Genomic DNA, 26107 nt, shown 5'->3' with positions numbered 1-26107 from the left:
TTACCTGAGCTACCCACTCCTTTACCGCCTCTATAGCCTCTCCTCACGGTTAACTGCTCGCAGGCTCTGCTGTATGGCTGACTGTGCATTGCGTGAGTAATCCTGCATGGATACACATACATACCTCAGCGCATTCTTCCTGTATGCTCTGTTTTCAGGTGCTGCTGAGGGCGTTCGTGGCCAACCTGAAGCTGGCGTCGCCGACGATCCGCCGCACGGCGGCCAGCGCGGCGGTCAGCGTGTGCCAGCACTCGCGGCGGACGCAGTACTTCTACACCTGGCTGCTGAACGTGCTGCTCGGTGGGTCCCGCCAGCGTCCGCCCCCTGCGCTCCTCACAGTTCTCCTCTCTCATTGGCTGTCTGTGTTTGAGTACGCCTCCCAAAGGGTGCGCTTAAAGTCAAGATTTTTGTCTTTTAGGGTGTGTTTGACTCCTGTTTGAGAGCAGCACATCGTTCTATGAAATGCTACCATATTTTCTACCATAGTCCTACCATAGTTTCTACCATTTTCTACCATAATCTACCATAGATTAGTTTTTCAGTACATGTATGTAGGAGTCCTTTGCAAGTAGAATCCCTGATACATATGCGTGTGTCTTTGCTGGTCTCTCTGAATCTCTGTATGTGTGTTTCTGCATCTGTGTATGTATGTGGGGTGGCAGTGTAGCATAGTGGTAAAAAGCAGGATTCATAAAAAAGAGGTTGCTGGTTCCATTCCCCCATTGGGGCACTGCTGCTGTACCCTTGGGCAAGGTACTTAACCCAGAATTGCTTCAGTAAATATCCAGCTGTAAAAGTGGATAACATATAAAAAAAAAAGTCACCTATGTAAGTCACTCTGGATAAGAGTGTCTGCTAAATGATGATAATGTAATGTAATGTGTGTGTGTTTGTGTGTCTCTCAGGGCTCCTGGTGCCGGTGGATGAGGAGCACTCCAGCTCCCTGATCCTCGGGGTGCTGCTGACGCTGCGCTACCTGATGCCCCTGCTGCAGCAGCAGGTCAAAGACACCGGCCTAAAGGGCAGCTTCGGGGTGACGCATAAAGAGGCGGACATCTCCCCCACCTGCGAGCAGCTGATCCAGGTACAGCACCTGCACGTCTGCTTTACACTGCCTGCTCATTCCAAACAACACTGCACCGGGCAGGGGGACACAAGCTCAGGAGCAGTTTAACAACATCCTGCTTTGACTATGTGTTTGTGTATCTACAGTACCAGTCAAAGGGTTGGACACAACCTTTATTTTTATTTTTACTGTTTTCCATATTTTAGAATAATAGTACAGACATCAAAACTGTGAAATAACACAAATGGAAATATTCAGTGAAGTCAAGGTTATTTTATATTTTAGATTTTTCAAAGTAGCCAAAAATGTTTTAAAAGATAAAAATGTTTTTTGGAAAGAAATTCATACATAGACAAATGTAAAGAGTGAAGTTGATGCCTAAGAAACAAATTTCAAGCGTTTAAACGTAAGCATTTAGATCAAAATGTCTTTGAAGGCATGGTTGCCATTATTATAATCGGGCGTGTCCAAACTTTTGACTGGTACTGTGTGTCCTTAGGTGTGTGTGCTCTGAGAAGATGAAGCCTTTGTGTGACGTGTGTGTCCTCAGGTGTAAGAGTGAGGAGTTGTGATGTGTGTGTTCTGGTTTAGGAGCTCTGAGAAGATGAACCTTTTGTGACGTGTGTGTTCAGGTGTATGCGCTCTGAGGAGGTGACCCCTTAGCAATGTGTGTTCAGGTGTATGCGCTCTGAGGAGGTGACCCCTTAGCGATGTGTGTTCAGGTGTATGCGCTCTGAGGAGGTGACCCCTTAGCAATGTGTGTTCAGGTGTATGCGCTCTGAGGAGGTGACCCCTTAGCGATGTGTGTTCAGGTGTATGCGCTCTGAGAAGGTGACCCCTTAGCGATGTGTGTTCAGGTGTATGCGCTCTGAGGAGGTGACCCCTTAGCGATGTGTGTTCAGGTGTATGCACTCTGAGGAGGTGACCCCTTAGCGATGTGTGTTCAGGTGTATGCGCTCTGAGGAGGTGACCCCTTAGCGATGTGTGTTCAGGTGTATGCGCTCTGAGGAGGTGACCCCTTAGCGATGTGTGTTCAGGTGTATGCGCTCTGAGGAGGTGACCCCTTAGCGATGTGTGTTCAGGTGTATGCGCTCTGAGGAGGTGACCCCTTAGCGATGTGTGTTCAGGTGTATGCGCTCTGAGGAGGTTAACCCTTTGCTGTTATGCGTCTCCTCAGGTGTACGAGCTGACCCTGCACTACACGCAGCACTGCGACCACAACGTGGTGACGGCCGCGCTGGAGCTGCTGCAGCAGATCCTCCGGACGCCGCCGCCTGAGCTCCTCCACGCCCTCGTCACGCCCGGCGGCGTCGCCTCCGTCACCGTGTCCCGCGACGAGGCCGAGAGCCGCGCCCGCAGCGGCAGCATCCTGGAGCTCATCGGTAAACCCCTCCCCCCCCCGCCCAACCCACCAATGACACGCCGCGGACCGCTCAGGGTCCCGCCTCTCAGTGTTCACCTCACCAGCAGAGGGACGCCCGTTGGCTACTCAGCGTGTTACTCTGCCGTTCCGTTTGCTTCGGTCGGTCACGTGCTCGTCCCGTGTGCTGCCGTGGCAACCGCCGCCCCCTTCCCTCTTTTCCTTTTCCTCTTCCTTCGGCTCTCCTTCCTCTAACTTTCCTTCCCCTGCGGATGGGGGGCCTCCAGCCGCTTTCTGGTTTCCTTTATCTCCTCTCTCCTCTCGCCTGCAGCTGGAGGAGGGTCTTCATGCAGTCCGCTTCTCCTCAGGAAACAGAAAGGTGATTATGTCCAGCAGTGCCCACTGCAGTAGCCTCCCTCTGTGTCTCGTGTCTGGGTCTCCCCACTGCACTTTTTCTCTGTATTTTTTTGTTGGTCGATATCCAGTTCATGTCTGCTTCTCCAACATCAGTTGGTATGCCACAGGTAATATTGTAGGGCATGTATGGAGCAGGTAATATCACCATATAGGTAGGGAATCGGCAATATCGCCATGCAGGTAGGGAACAGGTAAGTGTTGCAGGGGCTGTTTTCAGAAATTTCTTCAACAGTTTTCCTTAAAGGCGGTGGAGTCTGACATGTTATCTTTGCTGTTTGGACTCAGATCCATTGCCAGCAGCAGAAGGGGTGGATACGCTTGAAATTTCTGGGATTGCCCCAGGGTGCTTACAGACTTGTTTTGGAATGATCAAAAAAACATGACCACTGCATGCTCCTCAGGGACCTTTCCGGAGAATTCTGTTATATTCTGTGAGACGAGCCTCATGTACAATTGGCAGTTCCAAACAGGGTTGTATAAAGAGGAAAGAATGTGTGGAAATTATGGTTTTTGATTACTAATGCAGATAAAGCGTGCCTGTTTCATGTAATCAGTGTCAACTCCTTTTTCCAGGCAAGATGCTCTCAGGAGAGGAGGAGGGGCTAGAGGACGACACAGAGACCAGGTCAGAGGTCAGCACTGGTGCCCTCACAGGTATGTGTGTGTGGGATGGCTGTGGCCTGGGCCCACAAAATAACAAAATGTGACTGTTTTTACGTTGCCCCTGAAAGTCAATGTTTTTCATTTAAAATGCATATATAAATGATAACTGGTGTGATTTTTTTTATGCTGCAACAAGAGCAAGAACAGGCATTGTTCAGGGCTGTGGCTTCTTTAGTGGGTACCCTAATTAAGGTCTTCCTTGCCAGCTTGCAGTAATGCTAAAATGCTCATGCTGATTTGAGAGAGCCCCTTGCTTGGTCACCCAGTTAATCTGTAACTGACAGAAAAACACTGTTATGTAGAGCTGCTCAGCCATAGCCAAAAATGATGGTCCGATAGCCAGCCATCCTTGGGTTTTCTGTTTTCCAAGAGAAACTGACCTGAAATTGCCTCTCTGTGGGGAATCTCTGGCCATCTTTCCCAGCAGCCTCGGTGGCCTCGTCGTCGTCGGGCGTGTCCACGCTGGCCTCGGTGGACATCATCACGGAGCAGCCGCGCTCCTCCCAGCGCGGACTGCAGCCGGCGGAGCCCGCCGACCTCAGCTCCTCCCCCCAGCAGGGCAGCGGCGCCGACACGCCCGAGGACGAGGACGAGGACACGCTGAGCCGCGGCTCCAGCCAGATCAACAGCGGCGGCACGCTCAGCACCAACCACCTGGCGCCCTCGCCGCCCAGCGACAGCTCGCACACCACCACCGAGGGGCCCGACATGGCCGTCACACCCTCCGACTGCGCCGAGCTCGTAAGTGTGGCCGCGGAGAGCAGCGCTGTAGCATAGCGGTCAGGAGCAGGACTTGAAACCAAAAGATTGCCAGTTTGATTCCCCGCCAACATGTAAAAAATTGTAACCTATGTATTTCTCTCTGGATTAGAGCGTCTCCCGAAAAATGCCAATAAAGTACTCGGGCCTAATTCTGCCGAGGGGTCCAACACCTCCAGCTTTGCCGCTTTTTCCTCCTCCTCCTACTCCAATGTCTCTTTCAATAGGAGTAGTGTTGAGGTCAGCTGCATCAGGGGAGGGGGTCATGCAGAACCCCATTCCCTTCCCTCCACCCCCAGCCCCTCGCACTCATTTCACATCCACGGGGGTGAATTCAGTATGCGAAACATCGTTCCACAGAGGGGCTTATGGGTAGTGAAATCCTGAGCATGAAAAAGCGCTCCACGACCTCCCTTTTCACCTTCCCTCAATAACATGGCAAAACACTGCACAGCATTTCCCTCTTGAACCGACTCCTCATATCAGCGATGTTTCATTTCCTACCCCCTTCCAGTCTTGTATTGCCTTATCTCTTCCAGTGCTCCCAGGCTGTGTGCATCTCCCTTTCCAAACTCCAAACACACAGCTGCAGAGATGCTGTCCTCCATAAGGCCACAGAAGGCGGCTGGTTTGCTGCAGACATATTCTTACTCTGCGGTTTTTATAAATCAGAACTCACAGGGAATTGGCATATAACCTCATTGTCTTATGAGATGGTATATTTGTCCTTGTGTGTGTCCTGTTCAGCTGATGTAGTTCTCACTACATCAGCTACACTACACACAGAGAGTCTACACTACACACAGAGAGTATACACTACACACAGAGAGTCCCTCTCTTGGTGCTTCACCTTGAGTGCATGCATTAAATACTGAAGTTGTAATGCACTGTCATGTATCATTTTATGTTTAACTGACAGTATCAAAGTAGTGATTTTCATAAGGATTTTGGCCATTCGGGGCAGAATGGCATTGTTAATCATTTAAAAAACTTTCACGTTCACCATTCACCTGAGACCCAGGCTTCTTGAAAGGATAGTGAACAGGTTTGACTTGCAAATCCAAACCAGACAGTGTGTTAGCTTCTAGGCTTTGTGGCGGAAGTGCAACATGAAAGCTGCGTTTTGTGAGATTCCCTTTGCTAGTTAAGGCACCTATTCAATGGCCATTGAATTTGTCTTCACAGTACAGTGTGTGAGAGGCTGTGGGATTGCACAGTTTCTGCATTTAAATTTCTGCATTTGGGATGACGCACCCTGAATGACTGTCTCTTAGATTTGGTCCATTCAGCACGGAGGGAGTCAGATCATCTCCTACATACTGGAATGAATGTTCCAACGCCCTGACAGTGACGCATGTCAGAGTGGGTGTGCTGTAGCATTGTTCTGCTCCATAGCTGTGCAGGACAGTAGTCATAAGTTGACATCCCAACAGGCTCTGTCTCCCTCCTCTGGATAAATTTAGGCCCTGACTCATTGCAGTAAGAGCATTCTGCACTCGCTGGAGTGTGCAGTGTTTTGGGGTTTGAAGTTCGTAGGTCCATATAGACTTGCAGCCTTTAAAATGTTGGCTAAGGTTATGTGTTACGGAATTTATACATACTCACTCACCTAATTCCTGTTGCGGATACTTTATGGATTTTCAGCTCCCGTGTTCCAAAGCCAACTTTGAAGTTGTGAACCTGCTGAAGTGCTTCAATCCCAGACTTTCTCTGCTGTCCTCACTTCAAAGACTGTAGCCTGAAGCCAGGTGTGGATGGCAGCAGGAGGGGCTGTGTGTTCTGTGTGTTGGGGCAGTTACCCAGCAGGCCTGTGTGTGTGTGTGTGTGTGTGTGTGTGTCAGGTGCTGGATGGCAGTGAGAGTCAGTACTCAGGGATGCAGATCGGGACGCTGCAGGACGAGGAAGAGGAGGAGGCAGGGACGAACACCGCCTCAGAGGAACCAGTGCAGCTCTTCTCCCAGTCCGCCCTGGGTAGGACCCTTATCAGCAACGAGCCATGATCCTTTCCTCAGCGGCGTCGCAGTGCTTATCTTCCCCTGCCTATTCGCTCACCCTGTGCTACACCCCCACTCTCTACACAAATCCAAAATACAACCCACATCATTTTATCAGTGAATTGTGTTCAGTGAGCTGGGAAATTTCCAATAAAAAAGTTCATTGTAATAGAATTTGTAGCTTTGGTGCTGAAGCTGTCAGACTTTAGACTTAAGATGAACTTAGTGTGTTGTGTGTGCCACGTCTTCTGCAGCCCTGAGCAAGCCTCACCTGGTGGAAGGCAAGGGCCACAGCCGGCAGTCCTCCGACAGCAGCGTGGACAGATTCATACCAAAGGAGGAAGTGGTAGAGTCAGCGGAACTGGAGAACAAGGTTACTGTGCATGCTTTCTGTTTGTGTGGGGAGAGAATCTGGGCCATTTCTCTGTCTTCACACAATATTGCATCTAAAATGTATTCTACGTACAATATAACATTCTAAAATATGATTAAGAAGTACATTCTCAGTGTTAATGTGGTAAAACAGAAGTGAGATGAATTTGGTATGGAATTCTGATTCTGAGTCTTATCTTTGTCTGCCATACAGCCGTCCAGAATTAAAGGAGAGATTGGGCACTACACTGACCAGAAAGCCGAGCCACTAGTCCACTGCATGCGGCTTCTCTCTGCCTCCTTTCTCCTAACTGGACAGAAGGATGGTAAGACCTCCTGGCATTTTTACTCTGATCTGTGAGTGAACATGATCACAGTCCTGTGGTGGTTTGTGTCATGTGTATGTGTATGTGTCAACAGCAGTGCTGGGGTTGTGGTTGAATGTGCTGTTGCACACCAGCACAGCTGAGGATGATTAAATCTGCATTGGTTGATAAGCAATGTGGCTGAGCTTATATTGATGGTGGGCTAATGGTTTTTTGTATGAGCTGAGGAGCTATGCGGTTCATGGGTGTTGCCTGTCTTGGGCAGGCCTGGTCCCGGACAAGGAGGTGCGCGTGAGCGTGAAGGCTTTGGCCGTGAGCTGTGTGGGGGCGGCCACTGCCCTGCACCCCGAGGCCTTCTTCAACAGACTGTACAGAGAGCCCCTGGAAGGCCTGCAGCCGGATGGTGAGAGCAGCAGGCATGACGGTCAGCAGTGAGAGATAACGTCAGTGGTTAGGGAATTGGATTGTAGGGCAGATCCAGGGTGCGGCACTGTAGCTTTTCCCTTGAGTGAGGTAGTTAACATGAACTGCTTCATTACAATGACCTTGTTTTTCTGGATAAAATGTGAAATGCAAGCTATGCATAAGGAAATCTGTTAAGCTAATATCCCAATTTCAAGTGATATGAAACAAACAAGGCTTTTGTGCATATATGTTTATGAACATGGTGTTTTGTTACTACTTTTACAGAACAGCAGTACATAAGTGACATATTAAAGTATATAGAGCACGGAGACCCTCAGATCCGTGGAGCAACTGCAGTCCTGTGTGGAACCATCGTTTACTCCATACTCAACAAGTCCCGGTTCAATGTTGAGCCCTGGCTCGCCAACGTCAAAAGCTCGACAGGTGAGTGCTGTGAATTTAAAAGGCTTTGAAAACCTGAAGTTGCCTGGAGCTCCAGGCCAGCGGTGCCCATCCACACTCCTCTCTGCACTCAGGAAACCCCGTCTCTCTGGTGGACTGTGTGCCTTTGCTGCAGAGGAGTCTGAAGGACGAGTCCTCCGTCACTTGCAAGATGGCGTGCCTGGCTGTCAGGGTGAGTGCGCCTACACACCTGTCCGTCTGGGGAGACTCTTACACACACTGCTCTGCAACACGTTGTAACCTATGTAAGTCACTTTGGATAAGACCGTCTGCTGAATGGCAATCGTAATGTAATATAAAACGACTTCTACAGCAATGCAAAAGCGAAAGGGAATTGGTCTTGATCAGGGTGACTGTTTCCATTCCAAGACTGAAGAAATAGTATCTGTATAAACGGCTTACTCAAGTGTCCAAAAAAATTACAGTGCCTACACGCATTGTGAAGTATGAATTAATACACCTGTTCTGTGTCTTTGCAGCACTGTATCATGGCCCTGTGTAACAGTAGCTTCGGTGAGCTGGGCCTTCAGCTGGTCATCGATCTCCTGGCCCTCAGGGACTGCTCCTATTGGCTGGTCCGGACGGAGCTGCTGGAGACGCTGGCTGAGATGGATTTTCGGTAACGGGATCACGGGTTTCAAGACTGAACCGCGCTTTCTCGCCATCACTGAAACTTTCCCTCACTCACACGCTGCCTTGTCCTCTGGCATACAGGTTGGTGAGTTTTCTGGAGAGGAAAACTGAAAGCTTGCACAAAGGAGAGCACCACTACACCAGGGTGAGTAATATAAGCAATGACTTTAATGTCCAATCATGTAGTGATATGAACTCTGCTTTAGTACTACAGCTAGCAGTTGTTGCTGGTCGGTGTGTTGATGGTCTCTGTCGTTGCCGCGCAGCTGCTGAAGCTGCAGGATCGAGTGCTGAATGACGTGGTCATCCACTTCCTGGGGGACGAGGACCCGCGTGTGCGCCACGCGGCAGCGGCGACCGTCAGCAGGTAACGCGTCTCAGGGAACGGGAGCCTCCACGCGCACTTTCGGCCCGTACCGGTTTTCCCGACTGCCTTTCGGACTGGAGCGGGCAGCCGTCCGCTAACTCGCACGCCCTCTTTCTCCTCGTCTCTCAGGCTGATCCCCAGGCTGTTCTACGACTGCGACCAGGGCCAGGCGGACCCCGTCGTGGCCATCGCCCGGGACCAGAGCAGCGTGCACCTGCAGCTGCTGATGCACGAGACCCAGCCCCCGTCCCACTTCACCGTCAGCACCATCACCAGGTGCGAAGCTTCGCGTGCAGCAGCACTGCTGCTTAGTGTCTTATCTGTGTGCTGGAGCTCTACCCACAGATTGTCTGTTATCTGGCTCTGAGCGCAGCTGTAGCCAACTGAGATTTAGGTGTGATTTTGGCAAATCCCATAATGATCTTTGTCAAGCAGTACTTGTTTTGAAATCAGCTGTGTAAGACGTGTCTGAAGTGGTTGCGCCCTCTATTTGACTGCCAAAGCAGTAGAAACATGCAAGCGTTCTGGTTACTGCAGTTTTTACAGTCCCCTGAAGGTGAACAAAATTTTCAGCGCCTCTGCCCAACACTGCAGCAGGTGTGAAGGTTACCGTGGCCTTGAGTGTTGCTGATGTGCGTGTCTCTCCGTCCCTCAGGACTTACAGAGGCTACAACATTCCCCAGAGCGCGTCAGATGTCACGGTGGAGAACAGCCTGTCCCGGGTGATCACGGCCGTGTCCCACGCGCTCGCCTCTTCCACCTCCAGAGCCCTCACGGTGAGCGCCTCCACGGCGGAGCTCTTCACCGTGCCACACTCACCTTGGCAGCACTGATCTGTGACCAGCGCTTACTGATCGAGCAGGTCACTGGCTGCTCCAGATCCTCTAGAGGATAGTTTATATAAAAGTTTACAACGCTTGTATCAAATGATGCTGGTGTATATTGCTATGGCAGTCACAGCCATTAGAAATATGCAGGGTCTTGTTTATCCTCAGGTTTTGTTTTGCAAAAACAAGCAGCCTGGCTTTTTATTTAAAATCAAGCTTAAGCAAGCTTTACATACCTATGAGGCGAAGTTCCTACTGTGTGTTAATTTCCTTAAGAGGTTCTTATTCAGTAGAGCAACTTCATAATCTTGAGTGAAGGAGCGACCTTCATCGCCACATTTTTGATATCTACCCAGCAAAGCACTTGTGGTTTCAGGGAGGGATCTAATAGGCTCATCCCACATTGTGATAATCTCTGAATCGCCCCAACAAGCATAAGCAGTGGTTATGAAATGAACACATTCAGTAGTTACAGTGGCTACGATATTTATAGCACCTTTACACCTGAGTAAACAGGAACAAAAAGCATACGTGCCTGTACATGTACATTCTTTCATAGCATATTTTCTCTTCATATACAGTCAGAGGTATGAATAAATATGGAGGTCACTGTATCTCTGTGAATCTTTTTTCTGCAGGACAGAAAGTGAATCACTTTTTCTAGTTTGATGTCTGTGAAACAGCAGCTGCGGATGGCATGGGAAAGTAGCTGGTGAGGTGGATACGGTGAATGTGTGGCAGATGTGTGTGATGCGTGTGGCCCCTCTCTTCCAGTTTGGCTGCTGCGAAGCCCTGTGCCTCCTGTCCTCCGCATTCCCAGTGTGCACCTGGAGTGTGGGCTGGCACTGCGGGTACGTCGGCTCCCTCGTCAGCCAGGCTCATCGCTCTAGCCTCTACAAGAACAGAGGCCGCTCTCTCAGGTACCCGCCAAGCCCAGATGTCCGGCTAGCTGTGGTGTTTGAAACCTTTCTGTGCATCTTTCAGTCTCTCTGGGCAGTTGAATATTTCTCTAACATGTTGTAGTCATGGTATCTGCAGCCTGCCTCTGCAATTTGAGGTCTTTGTGTTATCTATAGTGTTTATGGTGTATTATCTATGGTGTTTATCTGTCTGAGGGTTGTATCTATGGTGCCTGCAGCCTGTCTCAGCAGTTTGAGGTTTCTGTGTTTTAAGTGTAGTATCTATGGTGTCTGCAGCAGTGCACTCTCTAACACGGTATCTGTGGTGCTTGCAGTGTGCCCCAGTCAGGCTCTGGGGAGGAGGGGAGGAAGAGCTGCACGATGGGCATGGCCAGCATGGTGCTGTCGCTGCTGTCCTCGGCCTGGTTCCCGCTCGACCTGTCTGCACATCAGGACGCTCTGCTGCTCACCGGAAACCTCCTCGCAGGTACAGACCACGCTCATCCACATCGCAGCGCACAGTCCGGTGCTGTTACCACAGACATCCATCACCCTGGCATTACATCGGGGGCAAGAATCTTGGAAACACTTCAAAAGATACCTTTATTCAGTTATTTGTGTTTATATTTGTGCTCTTATGAAACAACTTATTTCATTCCTAAGAATCTGAGAATTAACTTCTTATTTCCTCACTAATAACTTAGTTAAATATTTATCTTAAAAGCTTCTTCAAATTTCTTTTACTGTGTGGTAATTTGGAACAAACAGTGCAATTACTGTCGTACTTGGGCTAAAATAATGCAGATCTTGTTTTGCCAACTTTGTAAGCTCCAAGATGCCTATCATTCACATTAATTTGATCATTCTTGGATTGTAGGTCATAATATTTTGTGCCTTACACCATACAGCCCTCATGCAGAATGCAGTGTTCCCAGCATTGAAACTGACCCCCTTCCTCCTGTCCCGACAGCCGTGGCCCCCAAATGCATGAGGAGCCCGCTGACTGGCGAGGAGGAGTCTGGCACAGGGGCGAAGCAGGAGGAGCCGTGGCCAGCGCTGAGCGACCGCTCCGCGGTCGCCATGGTGGAGCAGCTCTTCTCCCACCTCCTCAAGGTCCTCAATATCTGCGCCCACGTGCTGGACGACGTGTCCCCTGGCCTGGCCGCCAAGGTAACCGCGGAGGAGAGGCCTGTCAGCGTACCGCTTACAGCGCTCCGCTGTGTGGGCCAGTGGCCTCTCCCCAGCGATGTTGGCGGAGTCTGTTCTTCACCAGTGTCTTTTATTTTCTCCTAGGCCACACTGCCCTCCCTGTCCAATACCCCGTCCCTGAGTCCCATCCGCAGGAAGGGCAAAGAGAAGGAGCCCGCTGAGCCCAGCGCCGCCCCCATGAGCCCCAAAAAGAGCAGCGAGGGTAACCCAGGTAGGAAACCCAACACTGTTGGCTGTCAGTGGTGTTACTATAAACCACTTTGTAACTTGCTTTCGGGTACCTGCAGACCTTGAGCTCTGGAGTCCTTTTAGTTACCTTTGAAATAGAAACTGCTGTCCAACTGAGGCACCAGGGCACAGGAGCAAACTTTCAAAATGTTGAAGGTTAATTAAGCCACTGAGGGCTTGGGCCAAATAAAAGCCAATGCCCCATTATGGTCCTGTAGGACTGGTGCTGCTGAGTAGCCATTTAGTATAATTGAGCAGGGAAAAGAAACGCATGAGTTTCCTTATGGCCAGGCTGCAGTCATTTAAACAGGAGGCTCTGAGAGTCTTGTTGTTCTCTGTCTCAGCAGCCAGAGCTGCAGACAGTACAGGGACTACCACTGTCAACAAGTCCACCACACTGGGCAGCTTCTACCACCTACCCCCCTACCTGAAGCTGTATGACGTGCTGAAGGCCACTCACGCCAACTACAAGGTGATCTCTCTCTTTCTCACACACACACACACACACACACACACACACACACACACGCTCATAGAAGCAATGTGTGGGCATTGTCCATGCCTGAACGCATTGTTTTGAAGTGTGTCACACTTGCTGTGATGTTGATTACTCATCACTTTTCAGTAAACATTGCGATGTTGTCATGGTAGGAATATCTTCCTCTGTGTCGTCAAGGTAACACTAGACCTTCACAACGCCAACGAGAAGTTCGGCAGCTTCCTGAGGGCGGCGCTGGACGTCCTGTCCCAGCTGCTGGAGCTCGCCACCCTCCATGACATTGGAAAGGTGAGGCCCTTGCCTTTGATTGGCTCTTGGTCCCTGTGGGGCGTGTTCATGTAAATTAGCATCCTCATCATTATGTTCCTCTGTTTGTTCACAGTGTGTAGAGGAGATCCTGGGGTACCTGAAGTCCTGCTTCTCCAGAGAGCCCACCATGGCCACTGTCTGTGTTCAGCAGGTGAGGCACACCCACTCACCAGACAGTGCTAATGCAATAGGCCTGGTGTAAACTGTAGCAGGTATACGCTCATCTTGGAGTGAATGTCTGGACCCATGTCTTCAGTTTAGAACTGCCAATAATGCTGAAAGCCAGCGTAATAGCAGACATGATGGCGCAGTGTCTGAAGACATAGCAATATCTTTTTCTAATTTTATTTCTGACAGTGAAGCTTGTGTTCTTGGTTCTCAGCTGCTGAAAACCCTGTTTGGGACGAATCTGGTGGCTCAGTACGACGGCGTCTGGTCCAACCCCTGCAAGTCCCAGGGCAAGGCCCTGCGCCTGGGCTCGTCCAGCCTGCGGCCGGGGCTCTACCACTACTGCTTCATGGCCCCCTACACCCACTTCACCCAGGCGCTGGCCGACGCCAGCCTGCGCAACATGGTGCAGGCGGAGCAGGAGCAGGACGCCTCGGGGTGAGGCAGACGCGTGCATACGCACGCACGCAAGCACACACACACGCACGCACACGTGCACACGCGCACGCTCAGGCACACACACACATATACACACACACACACACACACACACACACACACATACATACGCAAACACACATATACACACACACACACACACACACACACACGCACACACATTTATACACACACACGCACTCACACACACTGAGTTAATCAGTTAAAATGACATTTGCTGAACATCTGCTTAACAGACCCACATATCACTGTGAATGCGGTTGAGTTTGATTCTGTGTGGCCTGCAGGTGGTTTGATGTGATGCAGAAGGTGTCCAGCCAGCTCAGGTCAAGCATCACCAACGTCACCCGTCACAAAGGGGACAAGGTAAAACCCTTATACCCAAGCCCTTTTCTGGCCAAGTCTGCTAATGAAATCATTTTTGTAATGGCTCCCAGTTCTCGGCCACGTCAGGGTTCCCACCCGAGCAGAACAGCGGCTTCTGTAGTGGGCTGCAGATGGAAATGCACCTGAAAGCTATCATCTCCAGCAAGGCTGTAATTCAAGCCGCGATTGATTTACGACTGTTGTTCAATTATTAAAGCATTCCACTGTACTCTGAAGCTGGAGCCAGCTATGATTAAACCGTTGCAGTTACGTCTTTTGCATCTTGTGAGTAGAAAAGACATTGTGATTTGTCTTGGAATTGAGAACTAGTGGTAAAATATTTTTTAGCATACAAATACAAGGGACACGTTTACTGTTTGGTCAAATATCAACCTATGGGTCTTCACAGATGATATTTTGCAACCTGGTATAGTGTTGTATATTTTAAAGTGCATGAGTTCCTTCTCATTGAACTGTTAGACTGAAACATGTTGTAGTGTACCACTCCATGCTGGTAAATGACAGTACCCTGTCCTTTGCTGTCTTGTCGCCTTCCCATGATCCTCTCTTCCGTGCACAGAATGCCATCCACACCCACATCCGGCTGTTTGAGCCGCTGGTGATCAAGGCCCTGAAGCAGTACACCACCAGCACCTCCGTCTCACTGCAGAGACAGGTCCTGGACCTGCTGGCCCAGCTGGTGCAGCTGCGGGTCAACTACTGCCTGCTGGACTCAGATCAGGTCAGCAGCTCATGACTATCGGCTTAGGGCATTCTGACTGGGGTCATTCTGCTGTAATGTTATGTGAAGCAGGTGGTTTAGAACATGTAATGACACTTATTATTGGGTTATTGTATAGTGGTTATTGTCTATGTATGCTTATCGGTAATAACTACATATTCTTAGAATAGGTCAAAAACTTTGTTCTTGTTTTATGTCAAATGCTAAAGCTTGGACCCTGTATCAATATTAATACTTTGGTTATTGTCTATATGTGTGTATCCTTAGAATAGACCTAACCTGTTCGTTTTATTTCATTGAGAAATGCTAAAGCTTCTGCTTCATGGAAATAACATATGACTGCTTTGTCTCAGGTCTTTATTGGATTTGTGCTGAAGCAGTTTGAGTACATAGAAGTGGGCCAGTTCAGGTAAGACCTCTCCTACATTCTCATCGATAACAAATGGTGAATTTAAGAGTTTTGATTTTGATTTCTATTTTAAATGAACAAATCTCAGCACATTAAGAACATGACAAGAGTTTACAAGAGTAAAATATATATCGTGTACTGTGAGTCTGACAAAAGTGTGAGTGATGAGGAGATGATTTGCTCTGTAAAAATGATTTATTAGAAAATATAAGGCAGAAAAAGTTTTTAGTTGGTCCTGCCAAGCATTGATAAATTAGCCTTGTAAGTGACTATTGACTCTATGCATTTGGTCCGACAAAACATTTTGCCTGGGTTTTGCTTTAACCCTTTCACGTGCACGGTCACACCGGTGTGATCATTTTTGCGTGTGCAGTCAAACCGGTGTGATTAGCCACTAGATTGGAAAAATTCTAGCTAAAATTAGTTTTGAGGAAACAGTAATTTAACGTTACAAAGTATAGCAAATGCGGTGGTCAAAACTATGAGAAGCTTAATAACGCTAACGAAAACATAATAAACCATGTAACATAACACACGTGCTACACAACATAAATTAAGTCACGTGCGAAAGGGTTAAAAAGCTTATTTACTTTCGTGCTGAAATAAAATTAAAATTAATATCCATTAGTTGGACATGTCAAACAGTAACCGTTCAACTGAATAACTGTGGCATGCTGAGTTTTTAAACTGAGTGAAAAAGCAATACTCACTCTTTCAGCAAGTCAGCCACAGTTCAGAGGATTTTTCAGCATCATCTCCAGTTCATTTCATAAAAAATGCAAACTGTCACCATGCCAAAACTGATAAACCCGCAGTAGGCTTTTACACACGATTATTTATCTGCTAAAGTGGTCAGAGAGCTATCTGTTTGATTGGGCTTTGTGCGCCTCTGTTCTCTGATGAAAAGCTCTGATTGCTAGTGAGGCAGTCTTGCGTCACTGACTGTGAGAGGAGGCTTGGGTTCCAGGCCTACAGGCTGCGCTTTGCGCTGCTCAACTGTAGCTTGATGCGTATCACAAAATGTATCAAACTTATTTATATATATATTTTTTAAAGCAGTGTGAGGGGATGTCAGACCGGTATCATTGTTCAATCTGCAGCTTAGATAAACCTGCTTAAGAGCTTTGTAGTACAGGAGCAAGGCATTTTTGACCCTGAACCGATGGGGGCCGTGTCACTGTGCAGGGACTCGGAAGCCATCGTCCCCAGCATCTTCTTCTTCCTGGTGCTGCTGTCCTACGAGCGCTACCACTCCAAGCAGATCATCAGCATCCCCAAAATCATCCAGCTGTGCGACGGCATCATGGCCAGCGGCAGGAAGGCTGTCACTCACGGTAGGCCCCGCCCCTGCCTCTGAGGCAGAGGTTTCATTATATTACATTACATTACATTCATTTAAGCAGACACTCTTATATCCAGAGCGACTTCCAGCACAGGAGACCAGAAGTGTGTCCATTCGAACTGAATGGGCAACACTGTCAGACCAGGTTTTGTTTGAACTTTGGTCGTGGTTCAGATTTAGTTCATGTTAGTTTAGTCTGAACTGTGTTGATGACTAGCATTACTGTTGTTCAGCTTGGTTGCGGGGTTCATTGAGTGTGAGGTTTGTGCATTTGGCTGCGTTTCCGTAGCGATACCGGCTCTGCAGCCCATAGTCCACGACCTGTTCGTGCTGCGCGGCTGCAACAAGGCGGACGCGGGCCGGGAGCTGGAGACGCAGAAGGAGGTGGTGGTGTCCATGCTGCTGCGCCTCATTCAGCACCACCAGGTACGCTTTCCAAGCAGGCCTTTCCCAGAATACCTCACTCACTTTTTATGGGAGGGTACCTGCACAAGCCCTGCTTGGGCTTCTTACCTTTGCCTTCTGCACTGTCACAAATTGAAATGAGTTTTGACATTCAGATAGCATTTGAGACTGTGGCACTTTGAGACTGTCCGGTTGCTGTGAGGTGTGTGACCTGTGAGTGCTCTCTCTGGTTGCTGTGAGGTGTGTGACCTGTGAGTGCTCTCTCTGGTTGCTGTGAGGTGTGTGACCTGTGAGTGCTCTCTCCGGTTGCTGTGAGGTGTGTGACCTGTGAGTGCTCTCTCTGGTTGCTGTGAGGTGTGTGACCTGTGAGTGCTGTCTCTGGTTGCTGTGAGGTGTGTGACCTGTGAGTGCTCTCTCTGGTTGCTGTGAGGTGTGTGACCTGTGAGTGCTCTCTCTGGTTGCTGTGAGGTGTGTGACCTGTGAGTGCTCTCTCTGGTTGCTGTGAGGTGTGTGACCTGTGCGTGCTCTCTCCGGTTGCTGTGAGGTGTGTGACCTGTGAGTGCTCTCTCCGGTTGCTGTGAGGTGTGTGACCTGTGAGTGCTCTCTCTGGTTGCTGTGAGGTGTGTGACCTGTGAGTGCTCTCTCTGGTTGCTGTGAGGTGTGTGACCTGTGAGTGCTGTCTCTGGTTGCTGTGAGGTGTGTGACCTGTGAGTGCTCTCTCTGGTTGCTGTGAGGTGTGTGACCTGTGAGTGCTCTCTCTGGTTGCTGTGAGGTGTGTGACCTGTGCGTGCTCTCTCCGGTTGCTGTGAGGTGTGTGACCTGTGAGTGCTCTCTCCGGTTGCTGTGAGGTGTGTGACCTGTGAGTGCTCTCTCCGGTTGCTGTGAGGTGTGTGACCTGTGAGTGCTCTCTCCGGTTGCTGTGAGGTGTGTGACCTGTGAGTGCTCTCTCCGGTTGCTGTGAGGTGTGTGACCTGTGCGTGCTCTCTCCGGTTGCTGTGAGGTGTGTGACCTGTGAGTGCTCTCTCTGGTTGCTGTGAGGTGTGTGACCTGTGAGTGCTCTCTCTGGTTGCTGTGAGGTGTGTGACCTGTGAGTCCTCTGGCTGCTCGGCAGGTGCTGCAGATGTTCATCCTGGTGCTGCAGCAGTGTCACAAGGAGAACGAGGACAAGTGGAAGAGGCTGTCGCGGCAGATCGCCGACATCATCCTGCCCATGATCGCCAAGCAGCAGGTGAGCAGGTCCCCCCGGGACAGCTCACACCTGTGCTCCTTTACCTGTACTTCTGCTCCCGCTTCCATGTTTCATTCATAAAAATAGCCACTACACTTACCTTTATATCCTGGGTCCTGATGTGTGTTTTCATTACTTCCGTTTTACTTTCATTTCTGTTTGATTTTTTAAAAATTTTCTGTTATTTTATTTCTTGTGCTTGCATCCTGTGGTCTATGAGAGAAACTTATGCCCTCACTTTGTTCTTAGTATGTAAGCATGAGTAATGTAAAGATACGAGGCAGAAGAGGAGTGGATTAGTTCCTGTCTGTTATAAGGTGCTGAGTGTTTAACATCAGGTTATGCTGCTGTGTGTTGCAGATGCTGCTGGACTCCCATGAGGCCCTGGGTGTGCTGAACACTCTGTTTGAGACGGTGGCGCCCTCCTCCTTGCGTCCTGTGGACATGCTGCTGAAGAGCATGTTCGTGACCCCCGCCACCATGGTGAGCCCCTCTCTCCGTGATGCCCTGTGAGCTTCGGGCCCCGTCCCCTCCGAGCGGGTTGGTTGGGTAACCCTGGTCCCCATGTCCCCCAAATCCCCCCCCCCCCCCCCCCGCAGGCGTCCGTGGGCACCGTGCAGCTGTGGGTCTCCGGCATCCTGGCAGTGCTCCGTGTCCTCATCTCCCAGTCCACCGAGGACATTGTGCTGTCCCGCGTGCAGGAGCTCTCCCTGTCCCCCTTCCTCCTCTCCTGCCACGTCGTCGAGAGGCTGCGGGCGGACGGCCACCAGACCCCGCCCTCCGAGGAGGAGCCCGACGGGGACTCCCCACGCCACCCCCCAGAAGAGGCCTTCTCTAGGTGTGCCCTCCGTCCACTGAGGTCACCAGTGGGGACCGGAATATTCCAGAGCAGATATGCGCAACCTCCTCATGTAATGCAGGAAAACGCACACAAGCCAGGCTAATGAAAAATGGGCCTTCGGGGTTACATTATAAACAGGTGCAAAGAAATGCATTGGTGAAGAAGACTTGTCCAACAAGTAGGTTTACAGTTTGGGGTGACTGAGTTTTAATTCCCCCAAACCCAGTAAATTAAATATCCCATTGCCTCACAGGGGTAAAAAGCCTTTTCATTTCATGTATTTATACATATTATATTATTCCCTCAGTCCTGCTGGTTTCACGGTTACCTATGAATTAGCAGCCAGTGACCTTTTGACATACCATATCCATCGCTTTCTTATCCAAGTAATGACTTTATCCGTTGAGAGCTGAGCTGGAACAAGATCCAGCCCGCCCCCCCGTTACCCTCCAGGCCAGTAGTTGGGTCCCTGTATTGAACGCGGTGCGCCCCCTTGTGGTTGAAGGTTCTCCGGTGATGCCGTGTGCCTGTTGTTCAGGTTCCTGCTGCAGCTGGTGGGGGTTCTGCTGGAGGAGATCTCCTGCAAGCGGGTGAAGCTGGACATGAGCGAGCAGCAGCACACCTTTTACTGCCAGCAGCTGGGCACTCTGCTCATGTGCCTCATCCACATCTTCAAGTCAGGTGAGAGAGGCACTGTGGGAAGTACCCCCACCACCACGGTCAAAATAGTCTTAGTCAAAGTCGTGGTCACCTCTGCAGTATCGGTACTGCTGTTAAGCTCTGGGTCTCACCTTTCGGTAGCATTTCTGTGGTAGTGTGTTGAGTAATCATGTCACTGAATTTTGATGTCACGGCTTTGCTGTGGAGCGCCCCAGACTAAAGAGTTCATGTCCCATTGCGAGCTCATAGGCAAACGGACGCAAGTTGTGGTCAGCCGTACAGGACATGCCAGACATTCCAGCTGAAGGCCACTTACTCAAATTCATATGCGATTCTTCATCTGTAATACGAACAGGCTCGGTCTTAGAACGTCAAGCATGTGGATAGTTATGAAAGGAATGTGACTGGCTTGCACAGTGCAGGCCCTGGTCCCGGGACTCCGTGTCTAAGCTGCTGTTTGCGCAGGCATGTTCCGGCGGATTACGGCGGCGGCCACCAAGCTGCTGAAGGTGGAGGGAGGCGAGGGCAGCTTCTACGCCCTGGGGGGCCTGAACGGCATGGTGCAGTCCCTCATCACCACCCACCCCTCCCTGGTGCTGCTCTGGTGCCAGGTCCTTCTTGTCATCGACTACACCAACTACACCTGGTGGTCCGAGGTGCACCAGACACCCAGGTACGGCTCACCCCCGCAGCTGCACAGAGAGCAGGGTGGACCACTGACCTCTGATCAGCGGGGAGGGAGGGCAGGGGGCATCCACCACTGCTTTTGCCCACTTTGAGCACTGATCAGAGGTCAGCGCAGCTGTAGGCGAGTGCAGATTGGAAGGCCATTGTGGGGTGAAACCAAGGTGAAGTATCCACTGATCCGTGGGTCTCTCTCTCTCAGAAGGCACAGTCTGTCCAGCACCAAGCTGCTGAGCCCCCACTCCTCCGGGGACGGGGAGGACGAGCGGCCGGACTGCAGGCTGGCCATGTGCAGCCGGGAGATCGTCCGCAGGGGCGCCCTCATCCTCTTCTGCGACTACGTGGTGAGCTCCCATGGCCAGCTGCTCAACATCCACGAGCGCACGCTCAAGAATTAATCATATCATCATTTCTAATCTTGTAAGGAGCGTGGCTGTTGGGGTGGTTCTCCGAGAAAACCAAACCTTGTGAAAGTGTTTGGTTGGACATACAGTTTGTTAGTCTGCTTTCAGGGATATTGACTTTATGCGCTTGGTATGTCCAAACGAACATTTTCCTTGGTTTTGTTTGTAGTACTTTTCCCACAGATAGAACGCTTTTGGCTGTTCTGTGATCAGTCATGCGGGTAAAATGAAGGCCCCCCCCCCCCCTTGCGCCTTTCAGTGCCAGAACCTCCATGACTCGGAGCACCTGACCTGGCTGATCGTGAACCACGTGCGGGACCTGATCAACCTGTCCCATGAGCCCCCTGTGCAGGACTTCATCAGCGCCGTCCACCGCAACTCTGCAGCCAGCGGCCTCTTCATCCAGGCCATACAGTCCCGCTGCGAGAACCTCTCCACCGTAAGGGTGATCCTGCTCTCTCTCTCTGTTTTCCTCTGTCTCTGTCTCTATCTCTCTCCCTCTCTCTCTGTTTCTCTCTGTCTCTGTCTCTATCTCTCTCCCTCTCTCTCTGTTTTCCTCTGTCTCTGTCTCTATCTCTCTCCCTCTCTCTCTGTTTCTCTCTGTCTCTGTCTCTATCTCTCTCCCTCTCTCTCTGTTTTCCTCTGTCTCTGTCTCTCTCTCTCTGGAGCAAAAAAAACTAAACTAAAGACTAAATGGAGCTTAAAATTATTCCTTTAAGTTTTTTTGGAGGAGAGTTGATAAGTATTTGAAGATGAGACCCAGAGAGAGTTTTGGATGAGTCTCACACACACAACAAGCAAATGGCCTATAGAGACACTCTCATTTAGACTTGGTTTGTCCAGCCAGCTCCATCTCCCTGGCTACATGTCCCCTCAGAAGGCAGTGTAGCATAGTGGTTAAGGAGCAGGACTCGCAACCGGTTCAATCCCTGCTGGGCCACTGCTGCTGTACCCTTGGGCAAGGTACTTAACCCACAATTGAAAAATACAGCAGTAAATATCCAGCTGTATAAATAGATAACATTGTAAAGAACTGTAACCTATGTGAGTCGCTTTGGGTAAAAGCGTCTGCCAAATGAATAAATGTAAATGTAAATGTCCCCCTGGAGCACCTGGGTGCTGTTTAACCGAGTTCCCCTGTGTGTGAGTGAGTCAGCCGTGTGTGAAGTAAGGCCAGCGTTGCGTGCTGAGGGGTCCCTGTGTGACTGTCCCCCCAGCCCACCATGCTGAAGAAGACCCTGCAGTGCCTGGAGGGCATCCACCTCAGCCAGTCGGGGGCGCTGCTCATGCTGTACGTGGACAAGCTGATGAGCACGCCGTTCCGCGTGCTGGCGCGCATGGTGGACACGCTGGCCTGCCGCCGTGTGGAGATGCTGCTGGCCGAGACGCTGCAGGTACGGAGCGCCGCGCCCGGGAACGCCTGTCTGCCCCTTTTAGGAAACGCCCTGCACCGCTGGGGGGATAGCCCTGTTCGTGGGAGGTCCTTAAATCAAGGCAGCGTAAACACCGCTTGAGGGAAAGCATCTGGTTTTTGAGGGGGGCTCTGTGTGCTACTGAAATCCAGTCACAGAGGGCTGCGTTCCTGCAGGTTTTCCGGGTTTTCTAGCTCTCTCTAAACCACTGAGTGAGAACTTTGAAGGGGAACCTACATTGATTTGTTTTTTTGTTTTTTTTAAAGTGCGTGGTGGGAGCAAAAGCCTGTAAACGCATGGCCTTCAAGTATCAGGGTTAACCAAGAATGAGTGACCTACTCTGTCTCTTCCAATAAGCCACTTAGAAAAGTCACTCACATCCTTTCCTTTCACATCTGTCCCTCCTACAGAACAGCATAGCCCAGCTACCCGTGGAAGAACTGGACAGAATTCAGGAATACCTCCAGAGCAGTGGCCTAGCTCAGAGGTACTTCTCACGGTTTGCTCTATATCCCCTACACATCCCCTGTGTACTTGGCTTCCCTTAGTTTCTAGTCTGCCTGGTCAGGTTGCACAAGTTAACTTGTGGCAGGGCTTGAACAGTGTTATACTCACACTCACTGGTCTGAGAGTGTTGTTAGCCTGGTCTGACACTGTTGCTTATTCAACTTGAATGGATACACTTCCGTTCTTTTGTGCTGGAAGTCACTCTGGATAAGAGTGTCTGCTAAATGAATGTAAACTAACGTAATGTACACACAAGGAAAGTAGGCTGGGGTGTGTTAGCTGTAGTGTTATTGACCTGAGGGACTGTGACGTGTATCCCCTTTCGTCCCCCCCAGGCACCAGAGGCTGTACTCCCTGCTGGACAGGTTCCGAGCCTCTGTGGCTGAAGACACGAGCAGCCCTCCCCCTCCCGTTACCTCACACCCGCTGGACGGGGACCCTCCCCCCGCCCCCGAAACGGTCACTGCCAATAAGGTAAGAGCTCGGCCCCTCTTGGTTTAATGGTTAAAACTTTCACATGGAAGAAAAATGAGTCATTTGAGTGTGGCTGGTAACCCTCACATCGAGTCCTCTCACTGATTATACACAGCTGCCACCTGTGCCTGACTCAGCAAATTACAGTCGTCATGTTTAGCAAGTGCGGCTTGATGAATGTTTTGGGGTTTTTGTCGATCAGTCACGCCTGATTATGAAAATTTAGCTACATTTGGATTAGCTTCAGTTTCTTCATCCCTGTGAGGGATCCCATGTGTTCCTCTTCCAGGACTGGTTCGTGGCTCTGGTGAAATCCCAGTGCTGCCTGAACAGTGACACAGCCCTTTTGGAAACCACTGACCTTCTGACCAAACTGCCCCAGGCTGACCTCTCCTCCATCATGTCCTGCAAGGTACCTTCCCTTCACTCTCCTCAGAGCAAGGGCTGTCCTGTCACTTTTCTGCTCTTAGTATTGCTGAAGGCTTTCTCTGACAGTGTGATGTGGTCCAGGCCAGCAGGTGGCGCTGTGTGTTAAGTTAGTGTGGAAAGCACAGCTAATTTTGCTATTTATGTCTCTGTGTGCTTAAGATTTAACCCTCAAGCAGACATTCAGAAGTGGAATGGGAAATGGGATTTATGCTTGTTAAAATCCACTCGCATGTTTGTAGGATTAATTAAGCACCGAGTCAGCTGGTTATGGTAAGACAATCAAATAGTAAAACAAACTCTCCTTTGTATTACCAGACTTTCCTGTGATACAGTGTAGCTCTGAACCTCAGAGTCAACATACAGCACAGTACTGTTCTTTCAGGGCACAGTTACCATGGCTGTTAGGTGGAGGTATGTTTTTACAGGTGGGATGCAAATCCACTCTGCTTATGAGCTGCGGTAAAGAATGGAGAATAGGAGGAGCTCTCTGTCTGTTGGCTGTGTCCATGGGAACGTTCCCTCAGCGTTGCGTCTCGCCCCCCCCGCAGGAGTTTAACGTGAACCTGCTGTCGCCGTGTCTGAGCGTGGGGGTGCAGCGGCTCTCCCGGGACCAGGGCGCCGTCCTGCTGGAGACGTCCCTGCGGGTCACCCTGGAGCGCCTCTCAGGCACCCTGCAGCCGCTGCCGGTCCCGCACCAGCCCTTCCTGCCCCCCTCCTACCCCACGCCGTCCGCCTACTGGGACAAGCTCGCCGACGTTTACGGTGAGCCGGGGGAAGCGATCAAGCACCTCAGTGCTCAGCAGATTGGAGTCATGCCTCATTCAAAACTGTGCCAGTCTGCTGATTATAAAGGCTAACGTGCTCTGGAAGTGCTTGTGTGGCATCTGAACCCTGTTGGGCCTGTAGAGAGGCTTCCATTAGCAGGAACTCCAAAGTGTGCTCTTCAAACCAAGATTCTTAACGTGCTCATCCCTAGTTTTCCTTTTGTGTTCTCAGCCTATGTGTATGTGTATGAGGGTGCATAGAGTAAAATGTGTGTGTGTGTGTGTGTGTGTGTGTGTGTGTGTGTGTGTAAGAGAGAGAGGGAGGATGCACAAAGTGAAGTAGAGGTGCATCTGTGAATGTTCCTATGTGCAGTGGAGCTGTATGTGTGTGTTTAGAAGTACATAGCTACAGGAAGGTATGTTCCCAAGCGTACATTTGATTATTTGATTGTGTGCATTGTTAAGCCTAGGTTTGCAGTGTATGCATTGGTGTGCAGATGTTCTGGAAGCTCTGTGCATGCTGAGGCAGGTGTATAATGCAGCTGTTTGTGCCGCAGGAGAGCCGTCTTTCTACCAGACGGTGGTGAGCCTGTGCAGAGCCCTGAGTCAGTACCTGCTGGCCCTGCCCACTCTCCCCGCGGCCTTCCACATCCCCAGCGATAAGGAGGCTCTCATCACCAAGTTCACCACAGTGGCCCTGGAGGTGAGCTCCGACACCGGTATCTCTCCACCTCTTCTGTCATTCTGCCTTCCCACACAGTTAAGGAGAGGAAGCTTCTTTCTTCCTTTGCTGGATTACGTCATACACTACTGTTAATCGATCGTATTCACCGAGTGTTCAGCCTCACGCTCATTTTCCACCGTTTCCATCATTTAAGTGGTTCTGGCGTTTGAATCAATAGCGAGTCAGTTTCTCTGGGCAGCCCGGTCGGTGCGCCGTGGATTGTGGGTAACGCCCTCCCTCTCCCTTGCCTCAGGTGGTGTCGTGGTGCGTGCTGCAGGACCAGGTGCCCCTGAGCTTGGACCTGCAGGCGGTCCTATCCTGCTGCTGCCTGGCCCTGCAGCGGCCGGCCATCTGGACCCTGCTGGCCTCCGCCGCCTACGTCAGCCGCACCTGCTCCGTCATCCAGTGCGTCCGGCTGCTCGTCCTCGCAGGTCAGCGGAACGCGGGCCTTCCTCCGTATGAGCGACGGCACCGCTTAGCTCTGGGTGTTTGTTAGCTGCTTGCTACGCAAAGCTTTGGGGTAATGTGCATGCGACAGAGTGCTGTCACTATGGTTGAATATGAGCTCTGACTGCCATACCAACGAGCCAGGCTCTTTGGCGTTGCGGTCAAGTTGCATGTTTGGTACCCCGTAGACCCGGGTTCGAGGCCGGGTGGGGTGACTGCTCTCGCCCTTCGCTACGGTGCAGCTGTAATGTTTATATTATGGATCCAAATTTCTTGATTGAACTCGTCAAAACCTTGAAAACCTGGCGTGTATTTCCAGCGTGGGAGTTCTCCCGGTCTGTCGTTACGGTTAATCTGTGTGATAAATGAATTGTGGCAATGAATGTGCTGCTGAGTTTTCCGCGCTGAAGGGTTGATGAAATTTGGTATGGTGGATTTCACGGCAGTGTACAACACTAGCACGTCTCTCCTGTACGTCAGAGGCCATGCCTTCTCTGAGAAATGAACAGCAGCCAGTCTGATAATAACCATGTCATTGAATGGACACTCGAAATTTGTTGTAATTTTTCTGGCAAAATTTTGAATAGCATTTCAGTTGGAGTCCTAGGGAAGACTTTTCATTGGCAACAACAAGCGTAACTGGATAAACAGCCAATGGATGACAGATTAATGAATACAAAAACATAAGAACATTATGATTACCAAACTAGCTATTTGGTCTGTTTTAACTCCTCCATTTTCCCTTTATCTCAAGTGACGATGGTGAACAGTGCTTCTCACGCGTGAAGCCCAACCACGATGCGTCCAACCAAACACTTTCCCTGGGTTTCATGTCTTCGTACCCTAA

The 26107-nt window shown here is 50.3% G+C and overlaps 1 protein-coding gene across 1 annotated transcript in view; it reads left to right on the top strand.

Annotated features, from left to right (window-relative positions):
- Window positions 1-26107, top strand: part of htt (huntingtin) — a 49058-nt gene that overhangs the window by 9178 nt on the left and 13773 nt on the right. The window contains exons 7-50 of the mRNA XM_036516554.1: window positions 159-300; window positions 906-1084; window positions 2244-2448; window positions 2758-2805; window positions 3417-3497; window positions 3934-4247; window positions 6107-6236; window positions 6514-6632; window positions 6846-6957; window positions 7223-7360; window positions 7648-7806; window positions 7899-7996; window positions 8304-8443; window positions 8539-8602; window positions 8724-8824; window positions 8954-9100; window positions 9480-9600; window positions 10426-10571; window positions 10886-11037; window positions 11521-11720; window positions 11844-11970; window positions 12332-12459; window positions 12664-12774; window positions 12869-12946; window positions 13178-13401; window positions 13710-13788; window positions 14369-14530; window positions 14884-14939; window positions 16125-16273; window positions 16571-16707; window positions 17798-17914; window positions 18275-18397; window positions 18514-18752; window positions 19294-19436; window positions 19881-20088; window positions 20302-20443; window positions 20763-20942; window positions 21721-21897; window positions 22326-22402; window positions 22758-22896; window positions 23186-23308; window positions 23874-24087; window positions 24647-24792; window positions 25067-25244. Of these exons, the coding sequence (XP_036372447.1) occupies window positions 159-300; window positions 906-1084; window positions 2244-2448; window positions 2758-2805; window positions 3417-3497; window positions 3934-4247; window positions 6107-6236; window positions 6514-6632; window positions 6846-6957; window positions 7223-7360; window positions 7648-7806; window positions 7899-7996; window positions 8304-8443; window positions 8539-8602; window positions 8724-8824; window positions 8954-9100; window positions 9480-9600; window positions 10426-10571; window positions 10886-11037; window positions 11521-11720; window positions 11844-11970; window positions 12332-12459; window positions 12664-12774; window positions 12869-12946; window positions 13178-13401; window positions 13710-13788; window positions 14369-14530; window positions 14884-14939; window positions 16125-16273; window positions 16571-16707; window positions 17798-17914; window positions 18275-18397; window positions 18514-18752; window positions 19294-19436; window positions 19881-20088; window positions 20302-20443; window positions 20763-20942; window positions 21721-21897; window positions 22326-22402; window positions 22758-22896; window positions 23186-23308; window positions 23874-24087; window positions 24647-24792; window positions 25067-25244 (6253 nt within the window). The remainder of the gene's footprint in view (window positions 1-158; window positions 301-905; window positions 1085-2243; window positions 2449-2757; window positions 2806-3416; window positions 3498-3933; window positions 4248-6106; window positions 6237-6513; window positions 6633-6845; window positions 6958-7222; window positions 7361-7647; window positions 7807-7898; window positions 7997-8303; window positions 8444-8538; window positions 8603-8723; window positions 8825-8953; window positions 9101-9479; window positions 9601-10425; window positions 10572-10885; window positions 11038-11520; window positions 11721-11843; window positions 11971-12331; window positions 12460-12663; window positions 12775-12868; window positions 12947-13177; window positions 13402-13709; window positions 13789-14368; window positions 14531-14883; window positions 14940-16124; window positions 16274-16570; window positions 16708-17797; window positions 17915-18274; window positions 18398-18513; window positions 18753-19293; window positions 19437-19880; window positions 20089-20301; window positions 20444-20762; window positions 20943-21720; window positions 21898-22325; window positions 22403-22757; window positions 22897-23185; window positions 23309-23873; window positions 24088-24646; window positions 24793-25066; window positions 25245-26107) is intronic.

This window comes from Megalops cyprinoides, chromosome 22, assembly GCF_013368585.1.
Source record: "Megalops cyprinoides isolate fMegCyp1 chromosome 22, fMegCyp1.pri, whole genome shotgun sequence".
Lineage (NCBI taxonomy): Eukaryota > Metazoa > Chordata > Actinopteri > Elopiformes > Megalopidae > Megalops > Megalops cyprinoides.
Note: the sequence above shows the minus strand (reverse complement) of the source record. Positions and strands in the feature narration are given on the sequence as shown.